The sequence below is a fragment of the Netta rufina genome (genome assembly GCF_964035555.1).
Source record: "Netta rufina genome assembly, chromosome: 3".
Taxonomy (NCBI): Eukaryota; Metazoa; Chordata; class Aves; order Anseriformes; family Anatidae; genus Netta; species Netta rufina.
The window spans coordinates 46,188,368-46,208,975 of record NC_140125.1 but is presented as its reverse complement, the minus strand read 5'-3'; the positions used below and the strand labels follow the sequence as shown (position 1 = coordinate 46,208,975).

The following is a 20,608-nucleotide window of genomic DNA, read 5'->3' as shown; positions in this document are numbered from 1 at the left end:
TGGTTTACATTTTCTCTCTGTTTACAGATAAACCAGAATGCTTTAACACAGGAAAGATAAAGTGAGGACATTCTATACTCATTATATTCTCAGTAGAGTCTACAGATAAATGCTTGTCATAAAAAGAAACCACTGCAATTCATTCTTAAAATCTGTACTGACAGCCATACAGTTCCATTCTTGATGGGTTTTTCCTGATAACCATTTCCCGATAACCAGAACACATTGTCAGTATTAATAGAATCCCTCAAGTACATGAGAGATTAAACATAATACTTTTTTAATGCAGGAAAACAGAAAAACAAAAGGTCATCAAAAATTTTTGTGAAATTTGGAGTTCCTACCCTCTCTTTTCTTGATAATAGTTTCTATGTTTATATATCCATGAAATGCTTAAACCATATTGGTCCTGCTCCAGAAGACCACAGACATTTGAACAACCTAAAATGCACTTAATATTCAAGATAATCCTAGATACTTTACTAAGCCATGTCATTAAACATAACATTTGGTGAAGTTTGTGAAGGTATTCTGTAGGAACCCTGAGTTCTCCTTTCATTTAAAATTTAGTAAATTGAATGGAACATATTTCATGACAAGAAAAAGGAAAGACAGCTGAAATGAAGATTACACTATGTGTTTTGAATGGAAGCATACCTGTCAAATTGAGACTTCACCAGTTAAGTACCCTATATTATATTTTGGTTATATGAATGATCTTTTTTTTTTTTTTGTTCTTTTCCTTGATGTCTGAATGTTTGGTTCTCTCCAGCTCCCATATTTTTTCCACTGAATTTTATTTTATCAAAGAAATTTTGTTTTCTTTCCTCTTTATGTCTCCTAAGTGTAACATTTATCTTGAATAATAGACAAGTTAAATACTCAGTTTTAAATAGAATGTATTTATAGATAGAAAATTAAATCCAACAGACTTTATGAATTCCTATATCACACAGGCTTCTCGTGTGAATAAGCAGTGCTGGGAAAGAGACAAACAAACAAACAAACAAACAAAAACACGACTTCAACAACAAAAAACCCAACATTTAAAAAGTGTCTTACAGAAGGAAAAAGTCCTGCTTAATTGTCAGTTCCCACACCTCTATTGTTTGGTAAGGCAGAAATCATGAATCCAAAACATGCAAGGCAAAATAATTACTGAGAATTCAACTCATCAGAGTGTAAAGTGTAGGGGCTTTGATCCAGCAAAGCACTGAAACACATGCTTGTCTTTAAGCTTATGCTTTCATCTGATTTAGTGAGAGCACTCTGTTATTCTACTTGCCAGGTTTTTTGGAAGATGTTTGTTGCATTTCTCTACACCACACAGGATTAAACTATAACTTAACGAACATGGTGTCCAGTCTGAAGCTATTGTTATTTTTCTGGAGAAAATGTCTTAATGTGGCAGTAGAATTAATTTCTGACAGCCTTTGTTCTGAGAAGTTTGCTCACAACAAAAGGAACCCTTCTGTGGACAGACAATAGCTTGATGATTAGAGCACTCAGCTGAGGAGGAGAGGACCTAGGTTCAACTCACTGATCCAAACCAGACAGAGCAGGGAACTGAACCTGACTCTAGTGTCAGAGATTAGGGTGTTCCACTGGGATAACAGCAAGCCAGGTTCAACCCCCTGCTCTGTCTGGTTTGGATCAGTGAGCTGAACCTCAGTCTCCCCCATCTCAGCTGTGTGCCCTCATCAGGAAGCTATTTGGCCAATGGAACGGGGTGTTTTGCTCTTACAAAAAAAAAAAAAAAAAAAAAAAAAAAAAAAAAAAAAGTTAATTCTGCACCAGAATAAAATCCAAATTACTCAATCCTGACGCTTTCCACATGATGGAATTGTTTTCTGGCCAGGCCGAGAGAGAGAGAGACTTTGTGGTCACATACTGGGGGAGCCAGAACCAATAAGATATAAAACCCCTTTGTCTCTGCAAATGCAGCTAAATGCAAAGAGATTCAGACACATTATCTACATGGCTTTGGCAGCAGCAGGAAAAACAAAACCACCAGAAGCATCCTCATGGAAAGCCAGAGCTGTCTCAGTGACCTACAGTTTTGTTTGGAGGAGAATGGTGGAGGAGGATTTATCTTCTATCAGCATCAGTGCAGTGGGGGTGTGTGTCAGAGCACAGGCTGTCTATGAGAGTTCACCTGAAACTTCAAGCGGCTATTTCCCCCACTGTTTTCTGTGCCTCTCTTCTCTCCCTTGGTTTTCTACCTGATTCTCTCTAATTTCTGTGCTTGTCTCCTCCTTTCACTGCCCTTTCTATATATTCACATCCTTCTGATTCCCTTAAATTTTGAACTTCTCATGCGAAGATATTTGCTTAAAATTATTTTTTATTTTATTTTATTTTATTTTATTTTATTTTATTTTATTTTATTTTATTTTATTTTATTTTATTTTATTTTATTTTATTTTATTTCATTATTTTTTTGTAATGGCACGTGTGGTTGATCCCTGGCACAAATCCCTCTGTGACTGTGCTCATATCAGCTGACAGAAATGGATGGGTTTATCTTGTCCTTGTAATCCACACACACATATCGAATTTCTTAATCTAATCCTAGGCATTTTTAAAGGTTTAAACATCTTTATTCTCCCTACCTTATCTTCTGCATTCCATTTCTAAACACGCAGTAGAATTTCTTCCTTTTTTAAAAAAAGAAAATAAATATTTTTTATGAGACTTTAGCACTTCAACCCTTTTATAGTCATCTATACGTGGTTTAATTACTCTAGTTAGATGAAGTTCATGGACATAACATCTTTATCAGTTAGAATTTGCAGTGCTGTATATCTCTAAGCATGGCATGTGGACCTCTGATTTTGAATGAGTGCAGTCATTCACTTGAGATGGAAAATTACCACTACTTACTACATCAATATTGGAGTACACACATTTATATTGAAGAAGTATTCACAGGAGAGTTAGAATGGAAATGTAGAATGAATGAATTGTAATCAGAGACATTATTTCAGTTCCATTCACCCATAAGCAGGCACCTGCTGTTGCAAAATACGTCTGGAAATCATGTTTGTCTTGTTTCCATCTGTCTGCATTTATGCAGCAGCAAATATCAAGATGCCAGGGAACCCCTTTTTTATGTTGCTGTTGTTGTGTTGTCAACAAATGAGATTTCATAGTCTGCTCCAGAAATAAGACACACATGTTCCTATACTTGTGTACCCATGCTCAATGTTACATCAGTTCCAGACAGTCCGTATCATGTCAGCCTGTGAATAAAATGGGGTCATTTTTTTTTTCCAGAACAATTCCGTCTGTTGGAGAGTATGTCTCTGTATCTTTGTCCCACAATTAGTAAGCCTGAGAAGGTTTTCAGTTTTCAATACTCTCTCTTTTCAGCCTTATTGGATATTACTTGGTAATACTAAATGACTGACTATGGGCAACATGATTATCATTGTGCTAAAGGTTGTAGAGTGGGCTTCTGCACAAAATGTAATGAAATCCAGGCCTTGACAAGGCTGCAGCTAGGTTCCCAAGCAAATCTAGGATGTGCAGTACACAAGGGAAACAGACCACACTGTACACAATGAAACTAGCGTACAGTGTAGCAGTTCAGTGAGGAAACCATCCTCATAATCCATAATGGAGTGCTATCATGTAATTGGATCTCCATGGTGTAAGATGACCCAAGGCACTTTGTAATCAAACCAAACGCCGCTAACTATTTTACATGAAGTCAGCTGCATTGCATCCCTCCTGGCAGACACTTTAGAACCATAATTACATTCATCTCCATATTTAATTTACTCCATTGTGCTTCTGTCATTGCAAGATCTTTGCTACCAAGCACTATGTGTTCATTTCTTCAATGCTTACTGTAAATGGCAAATTAAGCGTGGCATCGGTTTTAACTCTGAATTGCCCTACTCTTGGTGGGATGAAGTCAAGCTCATAATTACTTGAATATTAGTTTATTGTGGTTTAACGGTGGACACAGTATTATATTTGGCTTGGGGAATCCATTCCAAACAGATGCCAACTTGCAAAGAAAGTTTGTTTGCAATCCTGCTAGAGGTAAAGAGCTCTCTGTCAGTCCTGGAGAAGTGAGCTGGGTAACAGTGAATTAGGAGTGGATCTTCATTTTTAAACTAAATGAACAGTCTAATTGTTAAGGTCTGAGCCTGCAATTTGTCATAGTATCCCCACTTCCTTCAGCAGGAATTAAGGGTGTTTCATTCTTGCATAATACCATACCTTGTAAAAATTTCATACTGAGCAATTGTGAGGATGCATTTATGCTTTTGTATTAGTCATTTTACAGCTTTTTTATTTAGCAAAGGATGAGGCAGTGAGATTTGAAATGTTATTTGCAGAGGAAGTCTGCCATGTTTAATGGAGAGTATCCAGGAAAATAACAACTGCCAATCTCAAATTAAATACTACATAAGAAAATTCATAGATTTTTGTGATGCCAGGTTTCCAAGGACTGGTTCATTCCATAGTGTTCAAGTAATACTTTAGTGGTTCTTGCTGACTCTTGTTTCACTTCAGTTACTTCCAGAATTTCCATTTTATAAACCTATTTTAATCACTGCTGTAAAAAAAATAAATAAATTCTGAGTTCAAATTTATTATATAATTAATGATCCAAGAAATAGCCATCCCTGCCTCTCCTTATTCCCAGCTCCCCTCTGTGTTTGCAATCCAATTTCTAATTCTTTTATCTGCAATTTATGGAAGTGAGGGAGAAAAATAATCAAATAATTGATGAAAAATTTACTTCTAATTCAAGTTCAGTTATTGTAGGTTTCTGTATAAGCAAAATCTAGCATGGGTGAGATTCTGATAGTTCACCTGACTGCTTGCAATCTATCTAGATCTTCTGCCTCAGTTCTGTTACCTCCTTCCCTGTCTCCTTTTACAACAATATGTTTTGTTCCCCTGTAGCAGTGTTAAATGGTGATAATTGGTGGTTCTGTCACTGCTTTCATCTCCAGGGTAGAGACACACCAGATCGCTGCATCTTTAGGACTTCACACTTGTTAGCCACAGGTAGGGTTGCTCTTTATCATGTCTACAATTGGATTAAAAAAAAAAAAAAAAAAGGCAACAAAGCAGTGTTTCAGAGGTGCACCTATCATGTATGTATGACCCTTTGAGGTGTTGAATGGTGTCTTTAAGGAGTGCTGTCTTTTACATCTCCATCTACCTCATGTTATGACAGAATTAGGACTGCAGAGTAGCATGAAAGCTTTGCTTTTCTCTGAACACCTGGTACCACACTGTGGGAAGGGACTCTTCAAAAATAGCTCTCAAAAAATTGTGCTTCTCGGCTGACTGAATTTTAACTCAGCTCTGAATTTCCTTCATCTTTTTGCTTTAATGACCGTAGCTTTAATTTTACTTTAATGTTCTTAGCATCAGAATAGAGAGCTTTCTTGTGGCATTAGTTGAGAATGAATACTTTGGGAATTTTTAGTTGATGCCTCCAATGATAACAGTCTCAGTAAGAGATATCCAGAAAGTTTTGTAGAAAAGACTGTTTTTCAGGCACATTTCCAAGGAGCAGGCTGCTTAGATTAATTAAGTAATGTAAAAAACATCCCCACTAAGCAAGTCCCCATAGTTCAATTTTTCCAGCAGGAGACCAGAATCATGCACCTTATTTGTGAGGTCACTTCCATAATTGCAACAACATACTTCTTTTGTAATAGCTTTTCCTTTTTAATAGATATTTAAATAGAGGTAATTAAATATGGTTATTTATACCCATCTCCTGAGAGGTAACATAGCAGCACCATGAAAATACAAGTAAATTAGAAGTAGTAAATTTCTGTTAAAAAAGATTACATTTTGAATCCATGAGTAATATTGGTTGTTAATTGTTAAGACTCTCAGAGTGATAACGTGGAGATTCAAATGCCATACCATACTATACAAAACTGGATTTCAAAATATTTAAATTTAATAAGCTATAGTAGAAAGTGTTACTGCAGTCAGAAATACCATCTGTACATGTATATCTCAGGGACAGGTAGTCATGAAATATTACATATTTGTAAGGCAAACTTTTCTGAAAGTTGGATCCAGTTGTTTTTTGCTTCTTGACCTTTTTGGGTGCCCATTTCTAATCATGAAGCTCTTCTGTCTGTGTCCTAATCAATGGGTGATAGTCATGGTGCATTTGTGTCATGGTGCAAACACCATCCAAATACGTTGTGTTTCTTACATGTATGCTGGAACTGGATCCACACGGCTATGTTGCAGATCATGTTCTGGTGGCAAGGTGACAAGCATCTAAAGGTTAGGAGTTTACATTGGCTCAAGCTGAACATAAATGTTCATAATTTCAAATTCTCCTCAACATACTGAAATGTCTTTGGCCTCCTAAACTGGCATAGATAGTGTATAGGTAGTGACTACTTAATAAAAACATCATCTGCTTTGTGTCCAGATAGGCAGCAAAGGAAGCAAGACCTTCTTATCGTTTGAGTTTTCAGACCTTTTTCCTGGACTTAGTCAAAACTAGGAAGGTAGAAGTCCACAAAAAATGTTTAAAAAGGCAAATAAAATCCACAGACCTTCTCAAGTTCTGCTTTGTATTTTGCATGGCATTAGAGAGAATTACAGCTCATCTCTTCCTGTTTTCACAATGACATCCCTGAACAGTTAGAAGCAAGAAATTTGCTTCTTAAATCCCTTTCGAACTCTTACAGAGGAACACTCAAATTAACAAGTGGTAGTCAAAAGTTAGTCATTTCATATTGTCTGTGTTATGCTATGACATTCTGATTTTCTTTTCCTTGTTTAATAATAATATTTAAAGAACTGAAATAAATGGAATGAGCTGCTTTTCCTGTCACCCTAGCCCAACTTTGTTATTCAGTTGCCTGCAAAAACTGTTTATAGGATCTGTTTCTGTTATGAACATTATCCCTTCTTTCCACAACATTTACCTGGAAAATAAGAGTAGCTTGATCCTAAGTGAACTTACAAAACAGACATACAGAATTAATCACAAGCACCTTTACATCATCTGAGAGCATAGGTTAGTGGTCTAGGCTTCCTCTGTAGGGAAGAAGAGATACATTTTGAGGGAGATCCTATCCTATCCTGTTCTAAGAAGAAGTCTAAGGAAGTTGGGATGAATGCCTTCTGAATGTGTTCCTTTATACTGAGCTTAGATAATGGTTATGGGTGAGACATCTCATTTCAATAGACATAAATTCAGCAAATCCCACTCACTGCACTTTGGTATGACATGAATGTCTGGGATTGTAGGGTAGGGCCCTGAAAGAGCATCCTTTGCTGACTCTTCTGTTTCTCCACCCCTGAAATTCAAACAGAAAGATCATTTTAAAATAGTAACAAAAATAAAGTTAATAAATAAACATGGAGAATTGAAATCTGATACCTGCGCTTTTACAGAAATAATACTTCTTCCCTTTAAGACTTACAGCTCTGTGGCTACAAAGCAACAGACCTGTAGCTAACATCCCTTCCAGCTAACATCCGTTGTGTCCTACTTTATTATTTTTGTGCTGGTCTGTTCAGGACACAAAAACCTTGAACACAGTGCTACAGAAAAAAACACAATTGTATTCTTCCTCAAGACTTGCCATCAGCAAGATCTCTGGTCAGTCTTAAGGTTATAAGAATGGCCTTGTCTTGGCTCTCTGAAGCACAGGACAATTTAAGAAGAAATTAGAAGAAAGGCTAAGAGAAGCTGTAGGGAGAGGTGATATCTCATTGCTAGGCCAAAAGAATACATTTGGAAGAAAAGAACCACAAAATTTGGATAAGCACAGATATGGGAGAATTTGGCTCTGAGTTTAACTTAATTCTTTTAATGTGTAAGAGTACTCAAGAAAAAAAAAAAAAAAAAAAAAAAAAAAAAAAAACACCAACAACAAAATCTAATACCTGAGGGATGTTAACAAGGAGAAATGATGATGTCCTCAAATCCTGTAGGATAGAGAGAGTAAAAGGGAGATAATTACTGTTTGTGAGAGGTTACCCAGAGGTGCAGTAAGGGAAAAAACTGTAATGAGCCATAAAACCACTGACTCTGTTGAGGTCATGATTTTAGTCTCCAGCAGAGTTACAAATTTCAGTTCCCAGACTCATCTTTGGAAGCTTTTATTTTTTATTTTTTCCTTCTGGAATAGGGCTCAGGCATAGCTCAGGAAGTCCTCCATAAAATGAGGAGGGCTCTGTGCATAACTAGACAAACACAAACTTTTTGTGATTTATATAGGTCAACAGAAATAAAGTCCTGAACTTTACATATACATTTTTATAGTGTAATAGTCTAATAAAAAGTATTTTTCCTGCACTTTCTGCTATCCAAGCATAACCATTAGCACTGACAAATCTTGTTAAATTCAGTTTTTACTTATACCACTCTTACAGTACAGTCCAAGCTGCAAAGGAAATATCAGTAGTTGTGTTCATTCTGATTTCAGGCAGATCAAAACTTATTTATAATCTACAGAGATATTTCAGTGTTTGAGCAGACTGCTAAGCCTGATTTTCATATAAACAAAGAGGAAATGAAAGGGGAATTTTAGATTTGGTAGTTAAAAGTTGCCATACTTTTAGTTACATGAGTGACCAACTCAAGAGAGTTTCCTCCATTGCAGGAAGATTAATGTAAACTCCCTTTTAAAATGAATAATCTTACCTATTGTATGAACATTTAAAAAAAAAAAAAATGAACAACGTGTGTTTCTTGCTGTAACTTCAGATGTTCAGTATAATATATTCTTCCAAGATTGGTAGTAATAGATTATTATCAACCAAGCAGGAAGCTCCAACTTCAGAAGACTTACAGGTACCTGTCCACCGATTAACTCCAAAAATCTATTATTCATATTAATGTAAGATAGATTTATACAGACATGTATATATAAATATGAGTTATATAATAATATAATGAAGATTCTTTGATTGCCTTTATGCTGTAGTTGAAATGAGGTGCTTGTGTATTCTCTCCATTTGTGGTATGCATTTGTTGGTCTAAGGTTTACTCTGAGTAAAACTATCCTTAAAGCAAACACTCGATTCTATGCTACATCTCTGAACCTGTAGGGCAATTTCATGTGGTTTCAACTTCAACACTTTGACAACAAATATTATTTATGTAAGCTGTGAAATCCACACAGGACAAGCAGCTGCACAAGAAAAATTTGTAACACTTAAACCATAGTAAGAAACATAAGGCTCCCATAACAAACTATGCTTTCACTTTCTCTATTTAGTCCACTAAGAGTGAATTATTCTTTATAATCAAGCTAAAGCTCCCCTAGTCTTGCCATTTCATCTGCAAGTTTGTTGAAAATTAAAGCTCAGCATGAAGCCTCCAGAGAATTATTCTGAGTTAATAACACCTGCAAAGAACAGAGATTTCACTGTGAGGTAAATTGCTGTGTGATTGCCCACACATCAGCAAAAGTTATAATTGGGAGAAACTGAATATTTTCTCTGTATTTAACTGGTGAGGATTTTGTGGGGTGTCATTTTACATTAAATAGTATAGTTATAATTTGGAATGTTTCACAGCAACAGATAATGTTTGTTTTAACAGCAAGATTTCTTTTCTATGAGATTTCTGTTACTGTCAGCTGCTATTTCAACTTTATGCAAAGCACATTTAGAAACCTTTCTTAATCTTAGGGAAAATTATCAGAGATCGGCTTTAAACTGTGTGTTTTTTTCCCCCTGTGATTTCTTGTAAATTGAAAAGTTAATTCTTTCTCCTACCTAACTGTACCTCATAAATATTAAGCTAAATAATGATTTTGATCTCTACATCTGTAGCATATGTACACACAGCAGCTCCCTGGACAGCAATGGAAACTACCCAAAGCAAACTTTTTTGTTTCTTACAGATGATTCAGGAATACACTAATAACTGACATGAAAATGTCAGATGGCGCTCCTAAATCAAATTGGATATTAACATTATCATATAGCCCCAAAAGGAAAGAGAAACAAAGAAAAAGTCAAATTATCTTGTCTCCATGTTGTCCCGCATTCTTATACACTGAGGTATTACTGTTTGCAGTTTCCAAGAGCCCTCTATCAATTCACAACGCATGTTTGGAGTAGGATTCAGGCTTCTGTTTTATGACAGTGACAACCCCAGCAAGAAATGGATGAAGCTTGTATCACTCACGACAGTTCTACATGGGCAGCCAATTTTTGCCTGCACTTTGAAGAGAACCAGCTCTGGTCCTCCGGCAGAGAATCTGTGCTGGCAAGATGTTGTGCTGAACTCAATAGATTACTTAGAGACTTGGTTGCTTTATTCAGGCACATTGCCATGCAGCATGGCTGGACGTGCCTTCTGGATTGGAGCAGTTTGGGCTCTGTCTGTTCATCTTTGGGTGGAAGGGTTTTTGTGTCTTTCAAAGTTACAGGGTTTCATTTAAATCACAGTACACAACATAGTTTGAGCCTTACTTACTAGAAAATTCTTTGTTCTAAAAGAATATACTTCTGAATTATGTACTGAATACTGCCAGGAGTTTGTAGGTACACTCCTCTGTCCCTCCCTATTACTCTCCTGCCACCTTTGTCATTTATGTAGCTGACAGAGATAGCTCAAGAGCTTGTCTCACTGAACTCAAATTTAGGACTGTAATCATAGCAATGTCTTTGTGTGTGTGTTTTTGTTTTGGTTGGTTATTTTTGTCCTTTTTTACTCCAGTTGTAGCAGAAAAAAACAAAACAAAACAAACAAACAAACCAAAAAAAAACAAACAAGAAAACAATATAAAACAAACAAAAACCACCAAAACCCTGGTTAAAGACTAAAGGAAGAGGAACATTTCTAGGAGAATGACATCTGGTTTCAGATGTGTACTTTTAGCGCAGTAGAACTTGCTTCACTGAATTCCTGTCATATGCCTTTCATAGTTACTCAATAAAATATCCCTGGTGCAGAAGGCTAACTCGTAAGAGACAGGGAACTCATAAATTCATGAATGTGTTGGACAATAACATGTAGTGGGTGCTGCTGCTGGTATTCAAAATAGCTGAGTTATTCTTACTGTAACACAGCTTAGTGCTAATATAACACAGGTTCATTTCCTTGTATCAACACTGGATGTATTAAAAAATAATTTGCTGGGCAAGATGAGGCTTTTCAGGCACAGATAATTCTACTACCTGCTCCAGAGGCCACTGAGAAGTTTAAACAAAATAACAAATACCTTCTGATTAACTTATCTTCCTTTCCCACAACCCTTCAGAGCATTTTCCTTTTTCACTTCCAACAAGAATAAGTGGGCTTCCAGCACAGAATCACCTGTGAATGGTGGCCTCCAGCTTCAAGCTTGTGATGTCTGTGTCACTGCTCATGGATCATGCTAGAATTTATCTCAGCTGTTACAGGGCTAGGTGAAGACCTGGTGTATGGCTCAGGGCTATAGGGAAGAAGAGAGGAAGCAGGTGTGCTGTATAAGCATATCTCCATGTGTCAACAACCATTCTCTTGTCAGATGGATTTATCTGCTCCAGCTGCACTGCTCTAAGAGTGGATCTTTCAGTATATATTTATCTAATGTATTATGTGTATGAAATATGCTGTCAGTTTCTTTCAGATGAGAGTTTTGTAGCATAAGAAATGTAATTATGTGAATGGTCTAGCATCACCGTAGGTTCCCACAGTATGATCCAAAGAACCATCTAACAGCATCCTATTTTGCTAAGTACTGTATAGTGGTAATTAATCCCTAGAGAAAAGCGAAAGAAGAAATGAGTTGATTGCCATTTTAAATATCAGAAAAATGATACACTAAGAGAATGTATGTTGAGAAAACCACTGGTAGTTCAGAGAAGCAAAGGTGGAAAAAGAAAAGGTGTTGTGCTGTGGGTTTCTAGTCCATGTTTCAAATGTTCTGTGTGATGGACAAACTTCTGCTGTTTCAAAGCTGCTCTTTTCAAAATGGGAAAACGTGGATAAAGCATCTTAAAGAGGTAAGAATAATGCCCCATCTGAAAAAGAGGACTCCAAGGTATACAAACCACTTTACTAGATGTAAGGGGATGTAAAGGGATGTTTTTCTATTCCTGCTCTATGATACAGATATATGCCTGAATTTAGGTGCTTTTCTTTGGATTAGGTTCTAAATTTGTGCACCATTTATGGGAGTTCTGTGTACATGAGTCACATCTATCTCTAACTTTGAAAGATTCTTGGAAGTTAAATGTAATAAAAATAGGAGACTAAAAAAAAAAAAAACAAACAAAACAACAGCAACAACAACAACAAAAAAATCACTGTTGTTTTTTCTAGGTTGTCCTGGGGCCAAGAAGAATGAGTTCCTGACGAGTGTTTTGGATGCACTGTCCACAGATATGGTGCATGCAGTCTCTGATCCATCATTGTCTTCTAGCCGGTGGGTTTCAGATCTTTTTTTTTTTTTTTTTTTTTGTCTTTAAAAGGACTCTGGCAGTGGTGAATGAATTGTTAAAAACTTTGAGAAGTAATTCTTTTCCTGTCTTCACAAAGGGTAAATTTCCAAGAATCTATCTGTCTAGGATAGTTTACTTCAAATTTACCACTGTGGAATATGTCCACTAAACAGAGATACACCTGATGGCTGAGTTCTCATCATCATCAGAACTTAAATTTATCTGTAGCTTCTGGTGCAACTGTGCCTTGGTCTTTCTTTTTCTTGTCAGCCTTTGCTTGATGAATATGTGTTGCCTTCCTGATTTATGTTTTGCCTACTTGCTACTAAAACAAATAAATGCTTTCAACACCCATAATTAAAAATACATAATTAAAAACACATAAGTGTTGGCAAACTTTGGGCATCTGCAGGTCAGGTGCTTACTACCTGAAAGGAGGGGGCATTTATTATTATAGCTCACCCTGTAATTCAGTACATTTTGGTGTTTTATCTGAAAGCATCCATCATGGGTTGTAATTGAGTCTAGGTATTTGGTGATGTTGACTGTTGACATACTTCAGTTATGTATATTATGTGTTTTCATGTTCCCGCCATGTCTGTCTTTCATTTATTTCTCTCTTCAGTTTTCTTTGTTTAAGGAAATGAAAGGAGAAGGCGCAATGTTCTGAGAACTGTGCTGACCTCAATACAGCTTAAGAGAATTAACTAAAAGGAGATTATAGCCCTTTGGGTAAAATTTAGCATGCAGTTGGCCAAACTGAAAAGAGAAATATTCACTGCAAGAAACTAGTAGCCAAAAGCAGAGAGGCTCATGTAGCAAAACATCTAACAATGCTTTAACTATTCAGAAGCAAAGGAATAAACCAAGGTTTCTGTATTAGAATAAAGGCTTAACACCTATTTTCTGTTTCAGGGTTTCAGAACCTGATCCAAATCACACTCTGGAAGAGAGAGTAGTCCACTGGTATTTCAAACAACTAGATAAAAATTCTAGTGGTGACATTGGAAAGAAAGAAATTAAGCCTTTCAAAAGGTTCCTAAGAAAGAAATCAAAACCTAAAAAATGTGTGAAGAAGTTTGTGGAATACTGTGATGTGAACAATGACAAGTCCTTGTCAGTTCAAGAATTAATGGGTTGCCTGGGAGTAACAAAAGAAGAAGGTAAAGCAGAAACAAAGAAACGCCATAGTAAGAACCTTTTATATCTTTTTGTCTAGATTTTTCAACCCATAGCTTTTGTTTAGGGCAGATGACAGGAAAGCAGCTTCTGGGTATGCAAATTATCTCTTTGTTCTGAGAGAAACAAAAGCTTTTCAGCCCAGTAGATGCTTGTTTGTTGGAAATATGCTTCTGCATTTAGAGCAGGAAACATGAAGATACAATGCCATTGACATGACATCATATCATCATTGAAAAGCCTGTTCAATGTCATTATTGTAATGTGTTCTGAATGAGTGCAAGTATCACACTTGTGCTTTCCTGGATTCCTGCTGGGAGGAAAAAACGTTGTTGAGCTTTCTAATGACTTATTTCTCAAATGTGGTTTAGAGATGATGTGAGGAATGTGGTCATCTACCAAACAGGTGGGACAATTGTCAGTTACTTGCTACAAAACTTAACAGCCAGTTACTTGCTGCAAAACTGATAGAAAGAGGAACAATTAATTACAGTGTATAATGGTCCTTGCAGAATTCAGTCACACAATTCCTGAAAACAAAGAAGAATCTAAAATACTTTGTAAACAATAGAAGAACACATACAGTAACTCCATACTGTAAGAAGCTGTAGAAAATTAATGTGGGCAAATTGTTCTGTTTGCTTTGGACACTAAAATGAAGCCAGGAGAGTAAAATAAAAGAGCCATAGGAAATGAAGAGCATGACAAGTGGGAAATGGTTATATTCAAGTCTAGAAAGGTTGTGTTGCAGAAAGGAGGAACAGCTCTATGTTGCACTAATAAATTGTTCATGTCTCATGGAAATGGATCTCTCAAAACAAACATGAAATCAAGATTTTTTTTTTCTGATATTTTGTGGACTTAATACCTTGCAATTTTCACTTATGCAAAGGTAAAATACTGTATATGAAGGTGGCTGAATATTGTTGTCTTTGTTCTATAAACGTGGAAAAAATAAATGTAACACTTTCTTTTTCATTTAGACTATTTGGTAATCCAGTGTCTTAAAATGGAGGCCACTATAGTCACTTCATATTTTAACATCCACCTCAAAACAATTCTATCCTGCCATAGCCAGCACTCTTTGCTTTTATACTAGGTGAAATTGGGTCTGACATCATTGTAAGTTTTAAAATACATTAAATTATATGAAGATCACACACATTTTGCTGAAGCAATAATAATTCTCATGCAAGATTTTTAACAGTGTTTCTCTCCCAAAAACCTCATAAATATAAGAATATTTGTTTTAAGAAGGAAAAAATACTTTTGCACTAAGAGTATCCAGTTGGAAAATATTTCTAAACTAGATCATTTGGTTGACTTCCTAACAATGCATGTTTTTAAGACAAGACCATAAAACAGCTTTTATTAGAATATCTTTTTTTTTTTTTTTTTTTTTTTTTTTCTTCCCTCTCCTGCTTTGGTAGTTAAAATTTCCTTACTGATAATCCTTTCACTTGGGGATTCCATTCCAAACAAAAGGATTTAATCACCACTTTCCTAGGGCTAGAGTTATATTTCTAGGAATAGGTGAGACCCTGTCACCTGAGGTGTGAAAGCTGAGATAAGGAGGTAACTGTGTCATTCTGTGTTAGACCCAGGTGTCTTGTGAGAACCATTTGAAGCAATGTAAAAGACAGAGAGATGCAAAACATATATTCTCAGGGGAATGGTAATTTCTAAAGCATTTTTTAAGGTCCTCTTTAGTTTGTCTTTGTCTGAATGCAGGCTAGCAAACTGACACAGAAAACCAAGATGCTAAGTTCTGCCCTAGCCTCCCAAGTTTGCTTGTGAAGTTGAATGAATCAGCAGACTGTTATAACTGGTTTACTTTTATCAATTTTTATTTTTATTATTTCTCTCTTCTTTTAGAGGGTATCTTGGAGTTTGACACTAAGCAGAAACTTAAAAACCAGCAACAATAATCTTGCTGTTTTACAGATTAAATGTGAACAACGTATTTGGCTGCTAGACCTGTTTCTGTGCAATACCTTTAACTAAAGTGAATACTTCCAGGCAGTCTTTGCTTTTACATGCTTCTTTCCCACAGGTATAATAGGCTATATTTACCCGTAAAGATTTAATAAGTTTGAAATACTCAATACTGAGTAGGTGCAGTCTGTCCAAAGCAAATGCCGTGTATTAGCTGGCTAGAAATGCTGTCATTCAGCATTCATATGAAAGAAGCAATGCTGGGACTGAGAAAAGGGGAAAAAAAAAAAATAAATGTTTCAATTAAAGTTTTTTTTTTTTTTTTAAACTGCAGTTACCCTGCTCTAAAATTTTTTTTTTTTTTTTTAGTTCTTAGGATGCTACATATAACTTGCAAGTCATATTTATGATGTTTTCTTTCTTTTAGCAGCTCCTAAAACCAACACTGAGAGCACTTCACCTAGCAGGCAGGTGAGTATTGAGGAGAGCAAAATCTCTATTTCTGTTATCATTGTAGCTTCAGAATGCATTAGTCTGCCATTCTACAAGAAAACACAGATCAGTGTCCTAATTAACAAATCTTGGTTTTGTATTTATCTAAGAAAAGTCATTCAGTCAACTACAGGTACAGAGTAAATGTACCAAAATGCAAAGTAGAATAGGACTGCCTGTGGATGTTCCTAGTAAAGTGTACAATGACATCCAGGCTAGTGATAATTTGATGACTGTAACTGAGCCTTCACATAAGTCTTCTGCATTCCTGAATGACAGCATTCCCACACACTTTTAAAAAAGTGTCCTGCATTATCTTCATTTACCTTTTGCTTTAACTGAATTCTGTTAACTTTCCTGTGTCATACTATAGATGCAAACTTACAGTGATTGAAATTACTCTTTGTGCAACACGCCATGTATTTCCCATACCCTATGAAAATCTATATATTCTGTGAACACCACTGAATTGCTCTGTGGTGGTTTTAGATACCTTTAAAGATCTTAGTAGAAAGAAAATAGCTGTCATTTTGAAATGCCTTTGCTGACTCTGTAAAATGATGCTAGAGAACATAGGATTTGCATCAGTCTGATAATGTATGCTAAAACTAAAATTGGTTTGGTCTGTGGAATGATTGCAACAAATAAAATGTCAAGTGCCCTGACAACATAATCCATGATCTGTTTTTGCATCAATTTTCTATAAAGACTCTACCTTGCCCTTCTGAATAACACCAGTGTATTTCACTCATAGAGTTTTGGTTACACATGGCATTCAGAGCTAAAAAGACACAAAAGTAGAATTTTTAAATCAAGGTAAGTTAGACATTGACAAAGAGAGGCTCAAATGGAAGATAAGGAAGAAAGTTAAAAACAAAACTGACAAAAAACATCTTCATATGTCTTCTTTATATCTATTTTTGTTACAATTAATCCCTCTTCTGGACAACATGGGCACAACTTTGTGACACTTTTACATGCGTCTGAAGAAAGACTTGTGAATCTGCCAATTATTTTAATAATTTAGTAAGATAATCAACTTCTTACTGTTCTTGCCTCACTTTTGTATTCTTTAGAGAAATTAAATGGTTAATGCCCACAAAAACATCAGTGAATCACAGAATCATAGAATATCCCAAGTTGGAAGGTACCCATAAGGATCATCCAGTCCAATTCCTGGCACCACACAGGTCTACCCAAAAATTCAGACCATATGACTGTGCACAGTCCAAATGCTTCTTACAGTGTATTATAACATCAGCTCAGGTGATCCTGTATCTGGGAAAATAGGAATTTGGTTAAAAATACCTCATTAGTTGTGGTCAATGTCTTCCCATCTATCAGAAAGCTATATTAATTTATTAAAAATTGAACCCAGGGTGAACCTCCCCACAAGCCAAAAAAGCCTTCCTGTCATTGTTGCTATCCAATTTGTTACTTGCTTTGTCTCTGATTTGTTTGATGTTAGGTTTGCACTTCCTAAGGCAAGCTCAACATTGGTTGTGGGTTTTACCAAAGACCTCCTACATACCTTTGAAGGAATATAAAATGTTCTCGCAGCTTGAGGGATGTGATAAGTTTCTGTTTGTTTAAACAAATGTTTGTGGTCTTAACTTTTCAAGTTCCCTCCACAAATCACTTACGCTTTAAACAAAGCAGCCTGAAAACAATTATCCTGTCGGAACTGAAGAACATTCAAAGGGGTTATTTTAATTATATAATGGCAATTACTGGCACACGTGCATTACACTTGAAGCATGACAAGCCCTCTCCCCTTTCTTGTAATCTGATCCTGACTTGCAGAATCTGTAATAAAAGTGTCCTAGAGCTTCTATTTATTTTTTATTTTTTAATTTTGTCCAATAATTTTGCTGAATCAGCACTAATTATTTTAAAAGCTGTTGCTGACAAATGATAGCCTTGAATTAAGGCTGGCTCAGCAAACCATCTGTTGCCAGTTTCATACTTGAACAATACAAGGCTGCAAATACAGAAGGTGGCTTTCATCACAAAAGTTTTCACTTGAAAGGAAGTTATTAGAAAGAAACTGGACTGGGAAGCTGGTTAAAAGAAACCACTCATCTGAGAAGGAGTGATCAGATTGGTATTATTCAGGAGACGGGCATTCAAAAGCTCATTTTCGACTAGTGCATTATAGTAGTTGTTATATATGTTTATATGTGCTTATGCATGTATTGCTGAATACTTTTTTAACATATGGGCACATTGAAGCTTACAGAATGAAGGCAGATATAGATGTACTAATGTACTAGAAGCAGTTATTGTTCTAAATGAGGTCAAGTACATGATGGATCTGACCCAACTGAGGCAGCGGCCAGGTGTATTTCCCTTTCTCAGCTCCACCCTGTCCAACAAACACACACATGTACTCACATACTGTCAATGAGACCCAAAGGATCTTTTGCAGCCTAGCCTAAAGTTTACAAGGAAACTAGAGAATGTTCATAAGACTTTGGCCAGCAGCCCGTTCCGTATGCATCGCATGCCATAGAAGGTTATATTGCACCAGGGACTTGCCTAGGCAATTGCTAGAACTGTGCATTTGATATGTATACATTTAAAGCAGCCATAGGTAAGAAATGGTAAAGATGTTGCTCATACCCTTCATATATGCCATGAAAGCCTACAAGGCAGCATCATTGTATTTCCTATATATATGTGTGTGTGTGTGTGCAGAGCTCTTGTCCTGACAGTAGCATGTAGATACTGCTGAAATACAAAGAGAGAAATGTTTATACTTGATTATTTGAGGACATCATTAATAATGAAAAATTTTTCAACTGTTTTTCAGCAAGTTTCTAAGAAGCAAGGGTGAACAGCTTACTGATCCAAGGCAGATCTCTGACATGTGGGAGATTTCCTCACCAAAAGGCAATAAGAACAACTGTAGTATTTGCACTTTGTACTTAAAATGTAAATTCACTTTGTAGAAATGAAATATTTAAACAGACTTTTTTTTTTTTTTTTTTTTAATCTGTGAAAATGTAATGGCTAGTTTTGAAAAATTATCACATACAATGTATGTGGATTCTTCTGTTGTCTGAAATATGTAAAACGTGTTGGAGATGTAAAAGTTTGCATTTAAACTTTTTTTTTTTCTTTTTTTTTTTTTTTTCTTCTTTTTAGTAGTTCTTTGGCAAATACTAGCAAAGAAACCTGATTCTATGTATTTTGGTTTCAACAGTATACTTTGTTTTTCTTAACCAGTACTGTCATTTAAGTAGAGTTACGCTGAAAAGTCTACTGTATTCTCAATTTTGTCCAAGCAATGTTGGATGCTTCAGATTTCCATAAACTGAGGGAAGTGTGTAAAATGCTGTTGACTTGTTCTTGCAGTTTTTAACTAAACAGAGTTTTTCACCCATGGCAATATTTTGTTTCATGTAGTGTTTATTATTACCAAAGATCATGCAATGAGAATGCAACCACTAACCGATTCAAAGCAGTTATTCTACAGTTAAGATTTTTGTACAAAAATGTATCAAAATGTATCCTTTTATCCAATTTTTTTTTTTGAGGTGCCTGCTAATATAAGTTGTAGTAGTTTTTTCTTTTTCTTTTTTTTTTTCTCCCCCCCCCCCTTTATTTTTTTTTTAACACAGCAAACCAAGAACAAGTAAGGTGGATAGTAATGTGACTAAAGTCTGATTCAGCATGATTCTGTGAAAAGCATAGAAGATTTGATATGGATCAGAATTGTAAATCTAACTCTAAAGAGACCGAGAAAGCTAAACGGTTTTGTCAACCTTTTCTTCTTCTACACCTGGCTCTCCCCATCAACTCTTTGCTTTGCCTAGGGGCCCACTAGAGGTAAAGCTGAACAAATTATGAAGAGTTGCCTTAAGGAGGGGCTACTCACATCACCCCTGCCTGAGGGTTCCTTCTTGCTGTCTGAAAGAAGCTGTCACAAGTTTTCATACCTTCTCTATCATTTTCCCCCCAGCTCCCAACATTTTTGTATGTGTGCCTGAGGTGAATAAGAACTTGTGTGTGTGAGCAGGAGACCCAAGTAAATAAAGGTTCAGCTCTTAAACAGCTGTGAGTTACAAGGAGCTGGGTTGATCAGTAGATGGACTGCTGGCATCTAGGAACTGACATGAAAAATGGAAAAAAGGAATGTTGCAACAAGCAGTGATTTCATTTTGGTTCGTTTAAATAATGTGTGGGATCTGACAAGTGACTAACTAATCATAGTAGCACCCTGGCTCAAGCTTTTACCTGGAAAAGCTATGTTGCAAATAAAAATGTTTCATTTTAATTCAACATATGGATATATGCTGAGGTGATAGGAAATACCGTATGCATTGGAATTGTACCCCAGAAAATATGTACTCTAAGCTTTGGTAACAGGAGGAACTAAGTTAGAACCGTGTGTTATCTTGTATTTTTGTTTTAAAAAGTATTTGTTATTCTTTTATGATGTTAAGCTTTGAATTTAATCTTCTTTATAGATTAAAGCTCAGTATGTTATCAAACTATGCTAGTGGTTTTCTTCTGTGACACGGAGAATTTTGGAAACAGGTACATACAATTATGACTTCACCATTGCAATAAGTTTACAAGAAACCTCATGACCTCATATTGC

General features: G+C 35.9%; 1 protein-coding gene across 2 annotated transcripts in view; it reads left to right on the top strand.

Moving 5' to 3' along the window:
- SMOC2 (SPARC related modular calcium binding 2) overlaps positions 1 to 19,091 on the top strand; it is a 145,336-nt gene extending 126,245 nt beyond the window's left edge. The window contains exons 10-13 of one of the 2 annotated variants that reach the window (XM_084283354.1): positions 12,278 to 12,380; positions 13,312 to 13,586; positions 15,941 to 15,981; positions 18,815 to 19,091. In XM_084283354.1, coding sequence (XP_084139480.1) covers positions 12,278 to 12,380; positions 13,312 to 13,586; positions 15,941 to 15,981; positions 18,815 to 18,838 — 443 coding nt within the window. In that variant the 3' untranslated portion in view covers positions 18,839 to 19,091. Of the gene's footprint in view, positions 1 to 12,277; positions 12,381 to 13,311; positions 13,587 to 15,937; positions 15,982 to 18,814 lie in introns of both variants that reach the window. The other variant, XM_084283353.1, reaches the window with a different exon arrangement.
- Positions 19,092 to 20,608: the final 1,517 nt, after the last annotated feature.